Source organism: Gossypium arboreum, chromosome 2 (assembly GCF_025698485.1).
Source record: "Gossypium arboreum isolate Shixiya-1 chromosome 2, ASM2569848v2, whole genome shotgun sequence".
In the NCBI taxonomy this organism is placed as follows: domain Eukaryota; kingdom Viridiplantae; phylum Streptophyta; class Magnoliopsida; order Malvales; family Malvaceae; genus Gossypium; species Gossypium arboreum.
Window position 1 is genome coordinate 99,630,270 of NC_069071.1, and position 23,490 is coordinate 99,653,759.

Here is a 23,490-nt window from a genome sequence, read left to right on the forward strand (position 1 = left end):
AAAGAAAATGCGATTTAAAATTTTAGAAATTAATTTTGACATGTGAGAAATAAAATATAGAGAGGAATAACTCAAATTTGGTAAAACAGTAGGAGAAAATTGAAATTTAAAGCGGAAAAAATAGTATAGGTATAAAAAAAAAAAAAAAAAGTTTTTGCTCGATGGACTGTGATAAAAATGAGAAGGCCCACCAAAAGTAAAATTAAACTCGTACAGTACTAGCTACTACTTTACTAATCCGTGAATACCGACAAAAAGCATATGCCGCCAAGCCAAGGGACCCCTCGGTTACCAAATGGACTAACTCTAGTTAAAACTATACCTTACGCTGGTTAATCTTTACCGTCGCGATCAACCCACGTGTCCATCTTTCAACGGTCCAGATCCCTCTTCTTTCTATATAAAATCTCCTCTCTCTCCGTCCAAACCCTATACCTACCCATCGAAGCAGAAAATATCTCAAATCTCCTCCTCCTCCTCAGAAATCTTAGTATCATCACCATGGCCTCAAATCCCAAGGTCTTCTTTGACATGACTATCGGTGGTCAGCCCGCTGGTCGGATTGTGATGGAGCTTTTCGCAGATTGCACTCCTCGCACTGCTGAGAACTTCCGTGCCCTCTGTACCGGCGAGAAAGGCGTCGGCCGCAGCGGTAAGCCCCTCCACTACAAAGGCTCCTCTTTCCATCGTGTGATCCCTAACTTTATGTGCCAAGGAGGTGACTTCACCGCCGGAAACGGTACCGGAGGTGAATCCATCTACGGATCCAAGTTCGCTGACGAGAACTTCATCAAGAAGCACACTGGTCCCGGTATTCTCTCAATGGCTAACGCTGGTCCCGGAACTAACGGATCTCAGTTCTTCATTTGCACGGCTAAGACTGAGTGGCTCGACGGAAAGCACGTTGTGTTTGGACAAGTTGTTGAAGGCATGGATGTGGTGAAAGCCATTGAGAAAGTTGGGTCTAGCAGTGGAAGAACTTCCAAGCCCGTTGTTGTTGCTGACTGCGGACAGCTCTCTTAGAGAAGAAAAAGAGAACTATGTGTTAAGTTGGGATGTTGTCTAATGTCTAGAATATTTAATGTCTGTCATTTAGACTCTTTTATGGTGCTGTTTTTATCATCACTGGGTTTGGTGGTTTTCAGGAACTTGCTTTATGTAGTTTTTATGATTAACTACCATTAAATAAGATACTCTTTTTCATCATCATAATCATCACTGTCTACCTGTGTTTTTAATTTTTTGCAATGGTTTCTGCTCAGCAGTAGAAACCTCACCCACTGGCCGCTCCGTGCTGTGTAATCAAAAGCCATTGGTGTTTAGTCATCGGTGGTATAAATTGTTTAGACCTAGTCAATTGTGGAAAATGGATTTTTAAAATAAAGATATTTTTGCAGATAAACTTAAGAAGATGAAGACAAAATATCCAAATAATCTCATGGGTTGTTTTGAATAATTATGGTTACATAGACACTTGTGAAGGAGATGGGGTCCTTGGAGATTGATCCACAGCCTCAGCTGTAAGGCAAAAAATCAAAGCAGGTGATACGTGGAGAGAGACAAGGTTATTTGTTTTGTGATAGAAATAGAGCCTCGTTTGAGATGTGGCGTCCCACCACCGCTTGGCCTTGGGGTTCTTCGATTTTTCCCCAGGTTGGTGGTCGAAACGGTAGATGTTGGTGTTTTACTAATGATAAATTTAGCCAGTAATTTTTTTTATATTTTGTCAAAATGAATTTAATTATATATTTAATTTTTTTTCTGTTTTTCAAACAAAATTAATAAATAAATTTAATATTTCAATATTTATTTTTTAAAAGATTTTAATTTTTATATATTTATTTATTGAGAAGTTTTTTATTGAATTAATTTTTAAAAATAATTACACTTATTTTTTTTAATTTAATGTATTATTTATTTATTATATTATTTTTACACTCAATTATCTTATTGAATTATTTGAATAATAAATTATATCTTATTAAAATATTTTACATATAAAATTTTATATCATCATTTTAATTTTTTAATGGTACTTTTATTAAATCTGTTAAAAAATAAATTAAAAAAGAAAAATTTAATAGAAAAAATTCAAAAATTTAAAAATACAATTAGAATTATTTTGACAATATATAAATATTAATGATTAAATTTATCATTAAACCTAAATAAAAGGATAAATTTTCTTAAACTTTGTTCTACATTTTAAGTACGGTGCGCCTCAAGTCAAAGAGTAATAGCTAGTTTTTTTTTTAAAATGTAACAATAAATAAAAATTCACATCGAATGCGGTAAGAAAAACTTTTAATTTCTCTAGAATCTTATATTAGAAGCCTTGGGAGTGATATTACTTACCAATTTAATTTGTTCTACCTTTTCATTGGAATTGCTTCTTATAAGAATTTTATAGCTAATTTTTTACGTCTAATCTCATAAAAATTATTATTTTGAACTTTCACACACACAAAAATTAAAACTACTCATTTTATCTTATTTATTTTTCATTTGCTTTGTTGTATTATAAATTTAAAAATTTAAAATTTTAAAACTGAAGCTTACTCAAAAATTTAATTAATCTAGTAACTAGAGTTACAGAAAAAAAAAGAAAGAAGATAAGTTTAGTAAAAAAAATGGGATACTTTATATTATAAATTAAAAATAAATATCAAATTTCAAAAAATTGAAATTTATCAAAGAATCAGATAATATAATAAAACATTTTACTCTTTTCTTTTGCACTCTTCTTTCTTAATTTATTCTCTTTTCCTTTTTTCATAGTTATAAAAAAATCATGTAAATAGGTAGTTGATAGTAGAAGTTTTAGAATTATCAAGAATAACAGCAGTGCTACACACGTAGATTTTGTTTCTCAAAAACTTGAGTAGTAATAATTGGTTTAATAGTGGAATCTGCATCTTATATTGAGGTGTTTTTTGCTAGGGTTTTTAGGTTTTGAGAAAAAAATAAAACAAAACAAAATTTGTAAAGTAATTTCTGGATAAAACGAAATGAAGTTGTTGATATGTTTGAATGTGTTCATCAATGGTGGAACACAAACGAGGTTTAGTTTGAAAATTTTAACTTCTTTTATATAATAAAAATTTCCTTAAAATTTTTTAGTTTTAATTTCAAGAATTTTCTAGATTTATATGATATTTAGATATTTTTATTTTTTAAAATACAAAATTTAAATACTTTTTTAATAGATTTTTAAAATAATTTTAGTCTAAGATTTTTTAAATTCTTTTACCATAAGATTTTTTAAATTCTTTTACCATTATTGTTAAGAATATTTTAAAATGTCAAAATAAATATTTTAACTTTTAAATTATTTTAGCATTATTTTTATTTAGATATTTAGATATTTTTAAATTCTTTTATATAATAAAATTTGCTTAAAAATTTTTAGTTTCAATTTCATGAATTTTCTAGATTTATACGATATTTTTATTTTTTTCAAAATACAAATTTTAATTATTTTTATAGATTTTTAAAATAATTTTTAGTCTAAGATTTTTTTAAATTCTTTTACCATTATTGTTAAGAATATTTTAAAATGGAAAAATAAATTTTTAACTTTTAACTTCAGGACCAAATTATCTATTAACCCTTTGATTTAAGTTCCAACTCTATTTTTTTAACGAAGTAAACAATCAAGTGACAAAAATATAACAATTTGATTATGTTAATGACTATTATGTAACCTTAAAAAGTGGGGTGATAAAATATATTTTTAAACAAATTTTAGGGACAGTTGGGTGTAGTTTACCCTTTAATAAAATTTTAAAATTTATAAAAATATTAAAATAAATCAAATCGATTTTAATCAATTTTTTAGTTTGGCTCAACTGATCTGTACCGATTAGTGGATTAATTAGTTTAAAGTAATGATGCTTGAATTGGATCAAATTGAGAATTGATCAAGATATCGATCTAGAGAATGCCATTAGATTGGTTGATTCAAGAACTAGTACGGGCTAATTGAACCAAATAAAAATCAGTCAAATTAATTTTAATACTTTCTTTTTTGAATTTTTAATGATTTATTTAAACAAATTGGATTAGATCAATTGAACCAATCAATTTATCAACGATAGTCTAGCTAATTAGACTGTATCTTGATCGATTCTCAGGATTCGAATGACTGATTCGGCTCAAATATGAAAACTATGGTTTAGTTATCTTTCCCAGGAGGATTCTTTGTTCTTTCTTTGTTCCTTCTTTGTTCCCATATTTTATTTTTTGTTGATATTTTATATTACTAAAATCGATACTACTATGAGGAAAGAGTGTTTTTAGAATGGTGATATTTATTAAACTAAAAATAATATTTTAGGTGGTAGGTTTTTTAATAAATGAGATATATTTTATTTAAAATTTTACTCTTGTGGTAAATTTTCAGCAGTTGGTTTTATTTGAGTTAAATTCAGTCAATCACTTTATCATAATGAGTTATGTGCATTCATTTTGTTGGTGAAATCAATAAAAATAGAGTAAATTATGTAAATAGTTAATTAATTGTTAGCTGTTTTTGTTTTGGTTATTTATATTCAAGATTTTTATTTTAATTATTAATATTATCGAAATTTAATATTTTGTCACTCATCCCTTAAATCACTAGCTAAATGTTGACTGATGTTTTTATTGGCTTATATTAATTTTAACTTTTATTGTTTATAGATTCTATTAATTTGGTACTAATTTTAAAAATCAAGAATTTAACTCTCAACTTTACACATTCTGCTAATTTAGTCTTAATTATTAAGAATTAAAAAAATAAAACTTTAAAAATAAAAAATACTTAAAAGTTTATTTTTTGATGAAAATGCATACAAAATTACAAATAAATACCCTTTCCTTTTTCTAGCTTAAATTTATTTATCAAATAAATAATTTTATAAATAAAATAATTTCCTTAAAAATCTATAAACAAAGCCTAAACCAAATTCAAACTTTTTTTTTAGTTTTATTTTATAAATAATAATTTATATATTATAAGTTTGGTCTTGTTCCTTAATCCTCACCAAATTTGTTGAGAGCTAAGCACCACCTTCGCCCACGACCAACAGTACCAATAACGATTACTTTAAACTCCTCGATTTAACATCCTCCGTCATCATGCCATCGAACTAGGAATCGATAGTGGAGCTGCAGGCATGACCTTCTATCTATTGGGTCTCCAAGTCATCATCCTCACCTATATTAATCCCTAATCATGTTCATCATTAATCACAACCTCAAAACAGAACAAGCTCGTTTTGGGCACCAACCTAAAAGTTGGAACATTTTCAAATATTTATAGTGTTCTAATAACTATAAATGTATGGGTGTAATTAATCAAAAGTTATATTATTTGATTTTTGAAAAAGAATTATAACTATTTAAATAATATTATTTAAATAGTTATAATATTAAATGTGTTTATTTTAAAGATATTATTATTCGAAAGACACCTATTGAAAGATGTCTCTATGAAGAACTGTGAAAATTCATATAAATAGGAATGAAATTTCATTTGGAAAACACACCAACAAATTCTAATATTCTTTCTTTCCTTCCTTCATTTTCTAATATTATTATATTATTCTATAAAGTATTATTGCAGAAATCTTTTGTAGAAATTGAGTTTTTGTTATACATTGCTCAGTTCGTAGTTGACTATTCTCATCAGTGAAAAATGCAAATAGTCATTAGCTTCATTGTATCCTCGAGGTTAATTTGCTTGGAACTCATTTGCACACCGAAGATAGGTGGGGGCGAATATAACCTTAAAGATAGTGGCTTGATACACGCCTTGGAGCCTTGTTCTATTTCTTCTTTTTCTGTTCGAGTTCCATTCGTGTGTTCGAGATTTTCCTCACTGGAGATTTGTATTAACAATTTTAATGTTATATTTCATGATGACTACCACAACACATGAAAGTTGAACACTAAGGGAGTTGGCTTCCAAATTAGTCAAACTTGATCGGTTTGATAGTGACAATTTTCGACGATGGTAGAAAAAAATGCACTTCTTATTATAACTTTGAAGATTGCTTATATTTTAGATACTCCTAGACCTAAAGAGAATGATAACGGATCTGTTGCTGCAACCCGAGAAAGGCAAAAATGGGACAATCCTGATTACATGTGCATGTGCCACATATTGAATGGTTTATTTGATGGTTTGTTCGACACCTACCAAAACGAGGTCACCGCTAAAGAATTATGGGACAAATTGGAGACAAGATACATGACTGAAGATGTTACAAGTAAGAAATTTCTTGTCATTCTTTTCAATAATTATCAAATGGTTGATGGTCGTTCTGTTATGGAACAATTTCATGATATTGAAAAGATGTTGAATCAATTCAAGCAATATGATATGAAAATGGATGAAATGATTGTTGTATCCTCCATAATAGACAAACTTCATTCATCTTGGAAAGACTTTAAAAAAAGTCTAAAACATAAGAAAGAGGAAATATCTCTTGAGGCTTTGGCAAATAATCTTTGTATTAAAGAAGAATATCAAAAGCAAGATCAGAACTTAAATTCTGAAAATATCAAAGTGCATGTTACGGAGGAAGTACAGACTACTAAACCATTCAAGAAAAAGTTCAAATAGACTGATAGAGCACCTAAGTTCAAAAAGAAACAAAAGGGTTCATGCTATCATTGTGGTAAGCCGGGTCATTTCAAGAATGAATGTCGATTTTTAAAGAAGAAATCATCTTAGGCTGATAATAATGAGAAGTTCGTTGCAATGATATCCGAAATTAATATGGCACAAGATGATAATACATGGTGGATTGATATCGGAGCAACCAAACATGTTTGCAAAGACAAAAGTATGTTCACAAAGTTCACACAATGTGAAAATGACAATGTCTTGTACATGAGAAATTCTTCCACTGCAGCAATCAAAGGCAAAGAGTCTGTTGAACTACAATTCACTTCTGGAAAGGTTTTAACCTTAAATGATGTATATTATGTACCAGAAGTTAAGAAAAATTTAGTGTCTGGAAGTCTATTAAATAAGTTTGGTTTAAAACTTGTTTTTGAGGTAGATAAGTTTATTTTGTCTAAGGGAGGAATTTTTGTAGGGAAATGGTATATATGTATGAGAGTATGTTCAAACTTAATATTGTTAATAAGAATAAAATACTATTTCTACTTATATCGTTGAATCTTTTTGTTTATGGCATTATAGATTAAGTCATTTGAATTATAGAAAATTGAATGTCATGAATAAGTTAGATTTAATTCTTGTATTTAATAATAATATTGAAAAATGCAATACATGTATGTTGACTAAAATTACAAGAAACCTTTTCCCTAAGGTTAAAAGGAAAACAAAATTGCTTAATTTGATACATAATGATTTATGTGACATGCATAATAATCCTACATTAGGTGGAAAGAAATATTTTGTTAGTTTTATTGATGATTGTTCTAGATATTGTTATGTATATTTATTGCATTCAAAAGATGAAGCGCTTGATAAATTTAAAGTTTATAAATTTGAAGTTGAACTTCAGTGTGAATCATTTATCAAGTGCTTAAGATCGGATAGAGGTGGAAAATACTATAATCTAAGTTATTTTGAATCTATTGGAATTGTCCATCAACTTTCAACCCCTTACACACAACAACAATATAGTGTAGTTGAAAGAAAAATAGAGTCTTGACTGAAATGGTAAATTCAATGTTATCATATTTAAGTTTTGTACAAGGTTTTTAGGGAGAAGCTATTCTAACAGCTTGTCATATATTGAATAAAGTTCTTAATAAGGAAACTAAAATAATCCCCTATGAACAATAGAAGGAAAGGAAACCAAACCTTAATTATTTGAAGGTTTGGGGTTGTAGAGTTATTATCAAAGTTCCAACACCTAAACGTAAAAAGTTAGGTGAAAGAGGAATTGAATGCATATTTATAGGATATGCATATAATAGCAAGGCATATAGGTTCATGGTAATTGAACCAAATGATTCAATTTCAATTAATACTGTTATTGAATCAAGAAATGCTATTTTTGATGAAATTAGATTTATTTCTATTTCAAGACAATTACAGCCACAACAATTGATTCATTCTTCAAATGAGAATGAGATTCTATTGGAACAAATTGGTAATAATGATAAATCTTGTTAAGAATTAAGAAGAAGTAAGAGGATTAAAAAGGTCAAAGATTTTGGACCAGATTTCATTATGTTTCTTGTAAAAGGAAAAGGTGAAAGTATACGCAATAAAATACCTTATTGTTATAATACGGAATTTGATCCTATTACATTTGAAGAGGTAATGAAATCTCAAGACACTGCTTTTTGGAAAGAAGCAATAAATGATGAGATGGATTCAATATTTAAGAAATAAAACTTGGATTTTATTTGATCTTCCACCGGGTTCTAAACCAATAGGTTGTAAATGGATCTTCAAAAAAAAAAATGAAGGTCGATGGAACCATTGATAAATTTAATGCAAGGTTGGTAGCCAAAGATTTTACACAAAAATAAGGTATTGATTACTTTGATACCTATGCTCCAGTAGCAAGAATTGCTACAATTAGACTCTTAATATCACTCAAATCTATATATAATTTGGTTGTTCACCAAATGGATGTAAAAACTACATTTTTAAATGGTGAATTGGAAGAGGAAGTGTGTAACACCCCGTACCCGAGTCCGTTACCGGAATCGAACACAAGGTGCACACAAACTTAGTTTAACTATCTTCACAGTCCATTTAGAAATTTCCAGACAAGCTGGTTACTGCATCAGTGTCGCCTTAAAAATCATATCTTGAGTTTCAAAGCTCGAAAATTTGTTTCGTAATTTTTTCCTGAAACTAGACTCATATTTCCATCTACAGATTTTTTTCTAGAATTTTTGGTCGATCCAATTAGTACAGTTTATTAGTTAAAGTCTCCCCTGTTGCAGGGATCGACTACACTGACCTTCGTGCGTTACGAATTGGATATCTCCCTGTACAGGGCTTCAATACTGATTCCGTTTGTTTCTATAGAAACCAGACTCAGAGAGGAATCTATACATATATGGAATGACTCCTAATTATCTCTGGTTAATTTACAATGAATTTCTAAAGTCGGAATAGGGGATCCAGAAACCGTTCTGGCCCTGTTTCACGAGAACTTTAATATCTCTTAACATATAATTCATATGATCGTTTCGTTTCTTCCATATGAAAGTAGATTCATCAAAGTTCATTTAAATAATTTATTCACTATTTAATTCCATTCCTATAATTTTTAGTGATTTTTCAAATCCACACCACTGCTGCTGTCAGCATCTGTTTTTCAGGTAAACCTTACCTATTTCGTGGTTTCTATGGACCAACTAGAGTTTTGTCATACATAGGTCCACATATAATCATTTTTAGCCATTCCAATGGCTGATCATTTGCTCACACTTCCATTCAGTCCGTAGTCACATCATAAAACCATACATATATACATAAGCACAAATGGTCTAATGCCATACTCCACTTTTACGAGCCATTTTCGCATGGTCGTACACACATACATCACAAAAGTACTTAAAACGCAACAAAAGGGTAGTCCTATACATGCCATTTCAAAGCTCAACCAAAATTGTACCAAAAGGGGGCTTTGATAGTGTGGATGACTTCGACTTCGTTGATCCCGAATCCGATAGCTAACGAGCGAAACCTATAAAACAGAGAGCCAAAGCAACTGGGTAAGCATTTTAATGCTTAGTAAGTCTCAAGCAATGGAATCAGCTTTGACTAACGATTACATTCACATGGCTAAATGAATCACTTTATTAATACACATTCCCATAATCATACTTATTTCACATTACCGACCCTTATGTTCATACACAAAAGAACAACTTAGCCAAAGGCGGTAGCTCGTTTATCAACTGGCGCATACTTACTTGTAAGGACTCAACTAATTCAAGCACATACAAACATACCTCATTGCTGGAATTTTCACAAGTGTATAAACTGAAATTTTACAGCAAGATTGCTCACTTCGAATCACGTACCTTGGATTTAACCGGATATAGCGACTCGCTCGATTGTCTTGGGACCTAGCCGGTTATAGTGATTCATACGATTGCCTTCGGTCTTAACCCGGATTTGGTAACTTGCACAAATGCCTTGGTCTTAGCCGGATATAACAACTTCATACGAATGCCTTGGTCTTAGCCGGATATAATTACTAGCATAATTGCCTTGGGACTTAGCCGGATATCATTCCAATGTTCATTTACACATATATCAATAATCAAGACACATCCATAATTCATTTTCGTTACTAAGGCTCTAACACAAAATATTTATCAAACCTTTAGAATTTCGGCTCAATAGCCACACACACAAGGAGCATGATTTCAATATAATTCAAGTAGGGTCATTACTCGAAGACTTACCTTGGATGTTGTCGAGCGATTTCGACGGCTACTCGACTACTTTTTCCTTCCCTTTATCGGATTTAGCTCCCCTTTGCTCTTGAGCTTAATTTGACAAATAAATCGATTTAATCATTTGAGCATCGAAAGAGGAATTCAAGGTACTTAGTCAATATATATACTCATTAGGCATCAAAGTCGCATATGTACGAAATCATGAATCGAACTCAACACATTAGTTAATATTCCTCTTAGCGAATTTTCTAAGCCAAGAATAGGCATCAATATGCTTGCCTCTAACCGAATGCATGCACACCAATTTCCCCTCATGTGGCCGAATATACATGTCCATGTTGAGGCCAATTATACACTTAATACCACACAAAAATAGCATACATTTTACTACTAACGCATTACATATCGTAGCTCAATACACCTCTCTCATTTACTTCATAACCGAAACATCATCACAAGCAAATATACACTTGAAATAGTATATATGTCATACCAATACATCATGTGCAAACATATATTCATGTAGGTGCAAGGGCAATTCTCAAGTGGCTTATATCCAAATATACACACATATCCAAAGCTTAAATCTTACTTACCATGCAACATGCATGAATCATACTTATGGATATACCATGGCGAATACCACAACACCATAATTTTGGTCATGATTAAACAAAGAACTTAGTATCTCCTTCAAAAATGCTAAAAGAAAATCTAAGAGTCCTCAATCCCCATCACATGTTTCATTATCAAGCTTGATATTTAGCATGCAATGGCATTAACACCATATTCACTTTGGCGAATTTCATTCCTGTGACATAGCAAAGATTTGAACCATGGGCTAACAAGAACATCAAGCTAGCAACTAAAAACATGCATGAATCTCATGGCATAACCTCAAACATACCTTAATCTTGATGCAAGTATAGCCAACCTCTTCCTAATCCTCTTCCAAACCAAACATGAAGCAAAATTCCTTCCTTCCTCTAGTATTTTCGGTCAAGGGAGAAAAATGGATGAACAAATTTTTTTCTTCTCTTTCCTCAATACACTGCAAGGGGTTTCACTCACACACACATTTTTTTTTCTTTCTTTATCACCCATACTTATTTGTTTATTGTTTCTCCCTAATGCACCAACAAAACATGTTTCATGACATGTTTAGCCCATACACCCTTGTCATGGCGGCCATTAGCTAATAAATGGGGAAGTTGACATGCAAACCCCTCATTTTGCATGCATGATCAACTAGTCATTACACATTTCCCCTCATACTTTTAAAGTTTACTACTAGGTCCTTTCTAGTGAAATTCACATTTATAACTCTAAATTAAAGCATCAAAAATGTCACACATGAGTTAACACATATTATAGGCATCAAAATAAATATCAAATTATTTTTATGCCTCGGTTTTGTGGTCCCGAAACCACATTCCGACTAGGGTCATTTTAAGGCTGTCACAAAGTGTACATGGAACAACCAGAAGGATTTGTTGTTCTAGGACAAGAACATAAAGTATGTAAGCTTGTTAAATCTTTATATGGACTTAAACAAGCACCAAAACAATGGCACCAAAAGTTTGACATGGTTGTTTTAGCTAATGGCTGTAAAATAAATGAATCTGATAAGTGCATATATAGCAAATTTGAAAATGGAAAATGTGTCATAATTTGCTTATATACAGATAACATGCTCATTTTTGGCACGGATTTGGAACAAATAGAAAACACAAAGAAATTCTTGTCAAACAACTTTGCTATAAAGGATATGGGTATAACAAATGTTATTTTTTGGATTAAAATAACCTGAGATAAAAGCACTATAGCTTTATCACAATCACATTATATTGAAAATGTGCTTAAAAAGTTTGATTTTTTCAACTATATACCAGTATCTACACCTATGGATCCTCAAATAAAATTAGTATCTAATGCTGGTAGGAAAATTGATCAATTGAAATATACAAGTCTAATTGGTTGTCTTATGTACATAATGACTTGTATAAGACCAGATATTGCATATGCTGTTAGAAAATTGAGTAAGTACACAAGTAATCCAAGTAATTTGCATTGCCAAGCTTTGAATAGAGTACTTAGTTACTTAAAGAAAACTATTTAGTTACTTAAAGAAAACTATTAACTATGGATTGTGTTATAATGAATATCCTATAATTTTAGAAGGGTATTCAGATGCTAGTTGGATTACAAGTTAGGAAGATCATGCATCTACTAGTGGATAGATCTTCATTCTTGGTTGAGGAGCCATTTCTTGGGGTTCCAAGAAACAAACATGTATTACTGATTCTACCATGATAGCAGAATTTATTGCATTAGCCACTGAATCTAAAGAAGCAGAATGGTTAAGAAATTTTCTTTATGTTATACCTTTATGGCCTAAGCCAATTTTACCTATTTCTATCTGTTGTTATAGTGAGGCTACTCTAGCAAAGGCATATAGCCAAGTATATAATGGAAAGTCTAGAAATATTGGATTAAAACATAGCCATGCCCGACAATTAATCTCCGATGGAGTAATCACTATTAATTATGTGAGGTCAAGTGAAAATTTGGCGGATCCTTTGACAAAAAGTCTTGCTAGAGATGTAAAAATAACCTCAAAAGGGATGAGACTCAAGCCTATTAATTAAAGTCACCCATGATGGAAACTCGACTCAATGCTTGGTATAACGTCAAGTCTTGAGTTTAATGAGACAAAATACATTATTAGTATATGACTGTTTGCACTATAAATAAATCCATCCTAAGATTAAAATGATAGGTACCCTTAATGATAAGGGAAGGGTGAGTAATGTACTCTTAATGGACCCATAACATAAATATGTTAGAGTGTTATAATTACGAGAACACTCTTGATGGGATCTACCTATGTGAGTGGAAATATGGCCGCTTCTAAGAGCTCAAGGGCTTGGCTATGACAACACTTATGAAAAGAGGACACAGACACATGGTTATAATAGTATCCCTAGATACTATGCATTAACCGATGTTGAAATCATTGTGTGAGATGTGTTCGGTTAATCAAATGAAATAGTTTATTCAAAGCTTAATCTACCATGCAATTTCGATTAACTTTAATATGTTTTCACTAAGTGAAGGTTTGATCATAAGATATATTAATTTGTGCAAATTGATTTCCAAGAATATCAAAATCTAAAATATTTTGAAAATGGGGGAAGATTGTTGGAACATTTTCAAATATTTATAGTGTTCTAATAACTATAAATGAATGAGTGTAATTAATCAAAAGTTATATTATTTGATTTTTGAAGAAGAATTATAACTATTTAAATAATATTATTTGAATAGTTATAATATTAAATGAATAATTATGTATTTATTTTAAAGAAATTATTATTTAGAAAGAAACCTATTGAAAGATATCTTTATGAAGAGCCATGAAAATTTTTATAAATAGGAACAAGATTTCATTTGAAAAACAAACCAACAAATTCTAATATTCTTTCTTTCCTTTTTTATTTTCTAATATTATTAGATTATTCTATAAAATATTACTGCATAAATCTTTTGTAAAAATTAAGTTTCTTATTATATTTTGCTCAGTGTGTAATGAATTATTCTCGTCAATGTAAAATAATGTAAATAGTTATTAACTTTATTGTATACTCGATGTTAATTTACTTAGAACTCATTCGCAATAGCTGAGGATGAATATATTCTTGGCGAATAAATTCTTTAAGATAATGGCTTGATACGTGCTTTGGATATAAGCGTGAATTGAACACGCAACCTTTAGATCTTCAATCTGATGCTTGGAATGAACCTGCTAAAGAGTTCGTGTTCTCTGCAATGTTAAGGTCCTTATCATCGTCTCTTCAATATTGGCAAAATATTTGGGTTCTCCATTTCTGGTTCAAAGCGAAACCTGTAGCTAGGTGCCCCAAACTTTATTCTGCTGGTGTGTTTGAAGTTCGTTTTGCATTAAGAACTTGTGCCTCCGTTTCAAAAATTGAACTTCAGCCAAAAGGGTCAATCTTTTATCTTTCAAAACCTGCAATCTCTTTCTCAAAGCCTCTGTTTCCTTGAGCAATTCTTCGAAGTCTTGCATAAGGCTGTGGAGATTGAACCTATTCCTTTGGTCCTCGTATATGGGGTATGGAGAATACTCCACAGAAGCAGTAACCCATTTCATCTTCTTCATGTTTCAGAACACAGGGATGAGATTAAGAGACCCACAAATATGGAGAAGAGAAAGAGACAAAGGTATTTGACAAGAAATAAAGAGATGAGGGCAAGAAATAATAAAAAAGGAAAGAAAAAGTGTTGAAAAAAAGAGGAAGGTTTTGGTTTCTCGTTGACTCTGTGAAAACTTTGACTAAGACAAAGAAGCCCACATAACTGGGTAAAAAAAAAGAAAAGAAAAGGGGGATCTTTAGAGGGTAGAGACAGCGATAAAGATGACTTTTGGGGGGATTGCAGAAGGGTATTTGTGGTAAATATGTTTTTAATTGGTTTGAGAAAGTTGGATGGATTACATTGAAAGACACCTATATTATCATCCCCCTATCTATTCTTTTTGGTTGATCTTCTACATAAAAACTTTGTTCCAGCAAAGCTGAGCTGGTTCATTTAAGAAAGAGGGTGATGTGTAGATTGAGTTTTGGAGAGTGGGTGCGTGGAGTTTTCCCCATGTTTCTTTTTAGTTGAGGAGCAGCGGTGCCTAGTGGTGATGGAGAAATGTCGAGAGTAAGCGAGCAGCATCAGCAGAAGATACATGCATCAATTGCAAATTCACGGTTTTATGGTTTTCTACCTCTAATCGCTTTTAAGCTCCCACATATCTATTTATTCTCTAATCTAATTTATTTATTTCCTTTTAGAATTTTATTTTTTACTTTGAGAAGTTAAGTTATATTCTAGGGAGCATTTGATTTTAGGGGTTTCAGTTTGGAATTTCTTTACCTGTGATGGCCGTGGTATATTTATTGACTCTAATGAAAGAGCTTTGTCTCTGGCCCATGTTTACAAACTCAAAGCTACATGCCTGTTGTTGTTTCTCCTTCTCAAAACATATTTCTGAAAACGGCTGGAGCACATTCGTGGACTCAACCTGGTGGTGGTGCTCTTTACATGGGATAGTAGGTAAGCCCTAAGGTAACTGAATATAATTTTTACATGTTAATTGTTATGTTTGCATGATCTTTATCCATAATGGACCTAGCAAATGAGAAATCCAATTTAATTTACATGTTTTGTTGCTTGACTAAACACGATCTCACAGCGTGGAGATGGCTGTGTCTAGTATCAAGTTTGGTTATTGCCAAGTTGAAAAAGAATCGTTGAAAAATTAGTACAAGTTTACTTTTAGTTTTTGAAGGACTTGTAGGTCTGTTGTTATCTGTCAACATAATGTAGTTAATGGCTTGTAAATAATTCACCATGAGGGCTTATATTATGTTTACATGTAGCACAATTAAAAGACACCAGCTTGCGACATGTTTTACTTTGAAGTTAACTGTTTAATGCTAGTCTCAAAGCTGTTGATCTATATTCAAGAGAGTTATTTTCTTATTAATGAAATAAATAGAATTTATACTTAACCTATGATATTTGGATCTGTCTCTAATGAGTACTCCCTTCGACGAGTTGAACTTTATACAGGATAGGTCGTTCAAGAAACAATAACAAATGGGATCTACTTCTTCTTACTATTTTGATGAGATATCCATTTTTATCTCTAAATAAGTGTTACTAAGCTTGGTAACTTTTTGGTCGTTTGTTTAGCAGTTTTGGTTAATGGTAAGTTTTTATAAACATGGACATTTTGCCTTTTAGCAGAGGCATTTACACGTGCAGATCTCTGCGGCCTTTTGATATAAAGTTACTTTTTGAAGATATATTATTTTCGCATATCCTTTACTAGGATGGCGTGCAGGATTAGTGATAACTGGTTTGTTTTGTTTAAAAAAGAGCATATAGTTCATATATGATATTTTTTTTATGCGAAATTGGTTTTTGTATACGGTAACATTTTGTAGGTAAGATCAAACTAAATCACCTATAGTAGATGTTATCCTCTCTAATTTTCTCCCCTCTGCTTAAGTTTAGGTTATGTATTACTGCATACGATAGATACTGGTTGTTTGAACTTTGCAATATATGAAGACTTGTTTACTCAGTTGTCACACCTGAACTTCTTCCTTTGTCATCTCCTTTGATTTTTTTTCCTATGTGGTATTTCATCACCAGGTATACTGTGCAACCTAACATTTTATTGCCTTTGCATTTCTAAGCTATATAAAGCTTCCATACTAGTTTGCATGTTATTCACAGAATTAGATTGAGAACAAGTTCATCGTATGAAATTTCAACATGAATGTTATTTAATTAGATATTTTTATACTTTCTGCCTTCTTTTGTTTTTGTTGATGTTTTTAACAGTTCGCTCGGCACTCATATCGCGACCTTCTATATCCAACATAGTTAGCAAGAACGAAGCTCCCAACTGTCATATTAAGGCTCGCAGGTGAAGAGCCGCAGCCCCCAAAAAGTTAGCGAGAGTAAAGCTCCCAACTGTTATATTTAGGCTTGCAGGTGAAGAGCCGTAGTCTCCAACATAGTTAGCGAGAGCAAAGCTCCCAACTGTCATATTAGGCTCGCAGGTGAAGAGTCGCAGCCTCAGCCTCCAACACAATTAGCGAGAACAAAGCTCCCAGCTGTCATATTAAAGCTTGTAGGTGAAGAGCTGCAGTCTCCAACACAATTAACGAGTTAAAAGCTCCCAGCTGTCATATAGGGGCTTGCAGGTGAAAAATCGTAGCCATAACACAATTAGCGAGAGTTAAAAGCTCCTAGTTGTCATACTAGGGCTCGCAAGTGAAAAACTGCAGCCCCTAAAATAACTCACGGATTAACATTTCCAGTTGATCATTTCTAAATATTTGCCTAAGTATAGAACAACTCGTGGACCTAATTCTTTGCTGATATTTTAAAGGCTCGCTAGTTTAATATTGCGACCTCTAAAATAGCTTGCGGACCTACGTTCCCGGCTCATATTATAGAGGTTAGTTGATTTAAAATTGCAACCTTCAATTATTTGAGTTAGCTGATTTAAGATCGCAGTCTCCAAATATCTTGCTGATTTAAGATCGAAACTGATATAGAATAATTCTCTCTGAGCCCGCTAATTTACAAATTTTTTCTTACGGAAAATACAGTTCACAATATTCTGTATCACAATTCTTAACTTTTGTTCCAAACTATCGGATAACAAAAATTGTTCAATAAAGTTTCAAGTTAAAACTTATATAGTAAGCCCCAAAGCTATAAGTGTAAGCTTATTTTAGAAGAATTACTTTATAACACTTCTTCAACAAAATGGGGGACAAATTGTTATATAATTATAAGAGAATAAAAATGACCCGACTCGAGGTCCGATCCGATATAATAAAAGGAAACCCTAGACCCCAAAGTGTGGGGGGCTCCTTCCTGTCTGTTTTTTGGTTCTCTACTCTTGAAAAATGAAGCCACGCACCCCATCCCCTTTTCACCAATTGTTGATCCAATGCATCAATAAAAATATAAAAATATCGTTTATTAAAATCAAGAGATTAAAATACCCTCACGTTATTTTGTTGTTACAATTTTAGTTTAAACTTTTGAGTAATTTTAAAATAGAATACTTCATTTATTTTAAGTAATCGTTTTTGATACATAACTTACTTTTAGACATAACACTTCCCCAACTTTTAAGTTGAAAGTAGGGTGAAGTTAATAAAATTTTTCGGGTTTACGACGGTACTTTCACCATTTTAATAATTTATATCTTTATAAATTTTAAAGGATTAAATAAAAAAATTTATAATTTTTAAGAAGTTAAAGAGTTATTTTATCAATACTAATTTAAAATTTTATGTCCTATATGAAAAAAATTTCATTTTAGGAGTCCAGACTCATGCTAGCTCCTTTGACTTCCCCACTAATTGAAAAAAAAAATACTTAATAAGGTTTAAACCGAGGTCCTATAATTTAAAGAAATTAAAAAAGATTATTTAAAATATTTTGGTATAAGGTTTAAAAACAATGAAGCCTGCGGTAGTAGTGATGTTGAAATGTAATCTTGGCGTTGGGGTATTATTGGTAACTCCATTTATAGGCATGCAAGCAAAATCTCTAGATTGAGATTACCTATGAAAACCCTAAATTTCACCCTTTTCTTTCTCCAAACCCCATTCATGCCTTAAAACTGCTAAATCAAGTTTGCTTCCGTTTCAGTTTATTAAAGGCCCATCAGCTTTTTATTTTGGTGACCCATTTAATTACTGAAGGAGGTTATTCATTTTTGGGTTCTACCCTATCTTTGGTTTTCTTTAACAACAATATATCAAAACGAATTATAATTTATATTTAAAATACATATTTATATTTTAATTAATTTATAATAAATAATGAAATGAATGATTTGAATTTAATCAATAATAATACATTAAATATGTATTATATTAAAATAAAAAATAGTTTAAATTATAATTAAAATAAAATTTAAATACATGAATACATCAAATTAAGATTACTAAATAAATATAATTATTTATCATGGTTTTGTTATCAATTCTAAATTACTGTCGAGTTAATTTGTGACAACATCTCAGCTAATTAATATATAAAATTGATGAATATAATAAAATGCGTATAATAAAATTAAAATGTATAAAAATATTAAAATAAAATTTTGGTTGAGTGATAAATTTAAGATTTTGCTAACCTAATTGTCATGACTTCAAATCTCATTGTATGGATATTTTTATTCTAAATAAAAAGGCTAACGTACCCTTAAATAATATAATTTTAATATTTTAATTTCAATTGTTAATATCATTAAGTTTTTCTATTCAATTAGTTGGAATAACATCATGAATTTTTTTTAAAAAACTTACATGGTAACCATATAACAAAAAGGTATTTGGATTAATCAATGACATTGTAAAAGTTGAGTACCAAATTATGTCAACACTTAAATTTAAGCGTTGTATAGGGACCTAAAATTGAAACTTGACCGTTGTTATATATATATATATATATATATATATAAATGTCACTTTGCTATGTTCATATTTTTTTTTGCCCAGACGTTTATAAATAGTTGAAAAAACATTTTAACCTTCCAACTACAAATAACCTTCTTTATATTTGGACACTTGTCAACATACAAAGGATATGATACTAAAATAATAAGATAACTATCAAATATAAGTATGTAAATTATTTGAACTAATGCTATTGTAAAAGTAGATGATCAAATTATGTAAAATTAAAATATAAAGATTAAATATCAAATGTGAGTACAATAGAGAAATTAAAACTATAATTTTACTATTATCTTATAATTACTAAAAATGGGAAAACCATGTCATTAGTTAGTGTAAATAATTAGCAATTTTAAAAATTTTGGTAGTTGATGTAAATTTTGTAAAAGGTTTATTCCAACTCATCATTCCAAAATAATTTTTTGTTAGATTTTTTAAAAATTCACTTAAATTTTTATTATAAAAGTGACTTAAATTTTTATTATCAAAGTGATCAATAATATTAAGTATTTGAACTAAACATTATAAAAGGGCCAAATTATTGTAGAAATTAAAATATAAAGATTAAATATTACTTTTAGGCTTAGTAGAGGGACTAAAAGTGATATTTGGTCAATTTTCTATAAAATGCAAAAAAATAAGAGAAAGACTTGACATGTGTCAAGTAGAGGGGCCAAAAGTGATATTTGACCAATTTTTATATTGATTTTTTTTTTATAAATTTGTTACATAATTTTTTTCATCCATATCGTTAGTATACAGTAATCTAATATATAATTAGAAACATTCAAATTGGGTATTAAAAAATGAGGAAAAATAAAGAAAAGTGAGGGATTCTCAACTCCCTCCACTTTCCCTACTCCTTTACTTTCCCTACCATGTAAAAAATAGGTTATCTAAACAAGGAAAAAAAATATTTTCCCTTGAGTTACTTAATTTTCCTTTCCTTACCCCAATCCAAACATAGTGTTATTTAGCAATATTGTAACACCTACACCTGACCCGATCGTCGGGTCTGAACTTCAAGATGCCACATTCGCTACTGAAGAAACTACGATCACTTATATTCAAATTCCATCATTATACATTTGGATACGAGTATTACATGCATAAAACACGATATATAATAATTTCTAGGTCATTTACAAGCTTACGAAAGCTCAATACCAACCCAGAGTCATACAAGGACTAAACTACAATGTTTTCAAAACTTCCCAGAATGGTGTCGTGACCTTGAAGAAAATAAGCAAGCTTCTCAACATGAGAACCAAATTGTAAATTTTCCAAAATAATACAGAGTCAACATCACGACATTAAGCAGGGGATGTCGCGACAAGGAGAGCTAATGTCGTGACTTACTTGGTAGTCTAGTAAGTTCACAATTTCTTTTGATTCAACCTAACATATAACAACAATGTTTGGCCTGAAGGCCCCAATCAACCATTCAACACAAATAGACATGCTCATCATGCCATTTTCAAGCCATTAACACATTTACTATACATAAGCATTAACCATTTCATTTCATTCATAACATCATTTCCCAATTTGACCATTTACAATATGAACTAGATATCCTTAGGCATATGTCATTGACAAAATGAAAAGAGTTAATACAAATATAGTTGAGCTGAAAGTTGCGATCTAGATTCCGACTTTACTTTTCGGGGCTTCAGGAAATACATATACCTGTGCACGAAATAAACAAACTGTACGTTGAACAACAAAGCTCAGTGGTACTTTCATGATTCAAGATATTATAACATAACATTAGCAATTTAGCATACTACACATAATATCAATATCTACCAATACACACTTCATAATGCAACACAATTTGTTATATTATACAAATATGAGCATTCTTATAGCAATGAGAAACCAATCTACTCAACATTTCATCATTTCATATCAACCTCTAAGGCTCATTTTCAATTGATTTGCACAAGTTAAATGCTTTCTTTATTACAATTCACATATACATATATTTGGTTCCATTGCATCATATAATTTCATTTTGGTATCGTTTATCAAGCTTACAGTTTATACAGCTATTAACTTGACTCAAACGGATACACAGATAATCCAACCAACACAGCAAACTGGCACCGAAGTGCATCATTGGATAAATCGAAGTAGGGGAAATTGGCACATATAGTGCATACTAGCACAGGAATTGCATCCTGGCACATAGAAGTATAGCCTTGTACATAATCTAATCCTATGACATTCTAACTATATCCTAATCAACTTGAACAACTAATAGGGTACCAATGTTCAATTTTATTTTACAATTCAATACATATGTCATTTTTCAATCACTATCATATTCATAATCCAATTCATTATCAATACACATTAAATATCATGTCATACATATTTCCTTTCAATTTCCATATCATATTTCATATTCCAAGTAATTCATGCCATTTTCTATTTTATTCATTTTAGTCCTCTATCTCGTTAATGTTGGAAAAAATTCAGTTTGAAAATGGTTTTCTTGCACAGTTGAAAATAAAATTTTTGAAAATTGAGCCAATCTGTGATATTTATAGCAATAAACCTTTTACCAAAATCACACCTATGCTTTTGGTTAGATGGATCCTCATCGTTTTTGGCTTTCAACCAAATGACCTTCTCCGTTATTCGCTTACCATGAACTACTTTGAGTGTGGGCTCGAACGGTTCGAATAAAATCCATAACCAAATATAGTTTTTTTACTTTTAGTGTGATAGCAAAATCTATCTCAATAAAAAACGACCAAATTGCTATTCTAGAAAATAAAATTAATACTTAGAGAATAAACTCTCACTATTTTTAGGTAGAATAACAATAAATCAAATTTGTGTATTTAGCCCTACTAGTGTCATCTATTTATAGGGAGAAAATCTTTGTTGCATTGTAGAAGTCTATTTCAATAGAAAAGCGAACTCCTAGCTTAACTAAGATTAGCTTGGGTGGAAATCAGCAAACTAGGGTTTGCTATCCCTAGCATTAAACATGAGGGCCTTCTGGGTCTCTCCCATATTAAGTCCAATTACAACTACTTCCTGAACTTTTAACCCAATACTTCATAATTCAATCCAACCTGATATTTGTTTTTCTATTTTTCAAAATAAACATCTTAAATTAATTTAAATTAATTAATTTCTCAATTAATTAATTTTCTCAACCTAATTCTAATTTTGTTAAAAAATAATTTATGAAAAATATATTTAATATTTCTATATTCAATGATTCACTATGACCAATTAATTTATTTATATTTTTGAACTTTAATTATTTAATTAATCAATTAAATAATAATTCAAAAACCATAAATTAATTATTCAGGTCATTTCCATTTAGAGAAAATCACATTTATTTTCAAATGTTTCCCATTTCTATAACTTTATCATTTCCATCCATTTATGTTCATTGGATTCAACATGCAATTCATTTCTGGTTTCATTGAACTAGTGGATAGATTGATTGGACATATATGATTAGGGCTCAAATGATTTATAATTAAGTTCCAACTTTCACCTATTAATTATAAATTCATTTAGTCATGAAGTCATTCCACTATAGTATCATGACCGAACTCTCTCTAATGGCATACCATTACGAAAGCAACTCGACCAGTTCTCATCCAATGACTTTGTCATAAGTGAGTTACCTTCATAGGATATCATTAATTTCTTTGGAATAAATCTGTTCTCCCAATATGATCTTATTTTATCTCATGGTAACCATATCATCTTCCTTCATGAAAAGTCAATCACTATTACATAGTAATTAAGTCATTCATCACAAAGAGGAACAGCCTATGACCACATTTACTTTTCATCTACCATGTAATACCAATGAGAAGATATCATTTACCCATATCTCGGGCTTGAATTCCACTATTGTGAATGACACTACATACCACAGAAGTCGTACCCAATGTACTAACTTTCGGTTCCTTATCTATTTGAAATCAGGCTTTTACTTACATCAAATTATACGAGTCACGCATACTAAGTCTTGTTAGAAAAAAATTTCAGTTTG

The 23,490-nt window shown here is 30.7% G+C and overlaps 1 protein-coding gene across 1 annotated transcript; it reads left to right on the forward strand.

Annotated features, from left to right (window-relative positions):
- The first annotated feature begins 402 nt into the window (after positions 1-402).
- Positions 403-1,212, forward strand: LOC108467236 (peptidyl-prolyl cis-trans isomerase). Its single transcript, XM_017767826.2, has one exon. The coding sequence runs from the start codon at positions 502-504 to the stop codon at positions 1,021-1,023; it is 522 nt and encodes a 173-aa protein (XP_017623315.1). The 5' UTR covers positions 403-501; the 3' UTR covers positions 1,024-1,212.
- Positions 1,213-23,490: the final 22,278 nt, after the last annotated feature.

Bases quoted from the DNA above. Each gene is read 5' to 3' on its own strand.
- LOC108467236 (XM_017767826.2), top strand. From the start codon at position 502: ATGGCCTCAAATCCCAAGGTCTTCTTTGACATGACTATCGGTGGTCAG.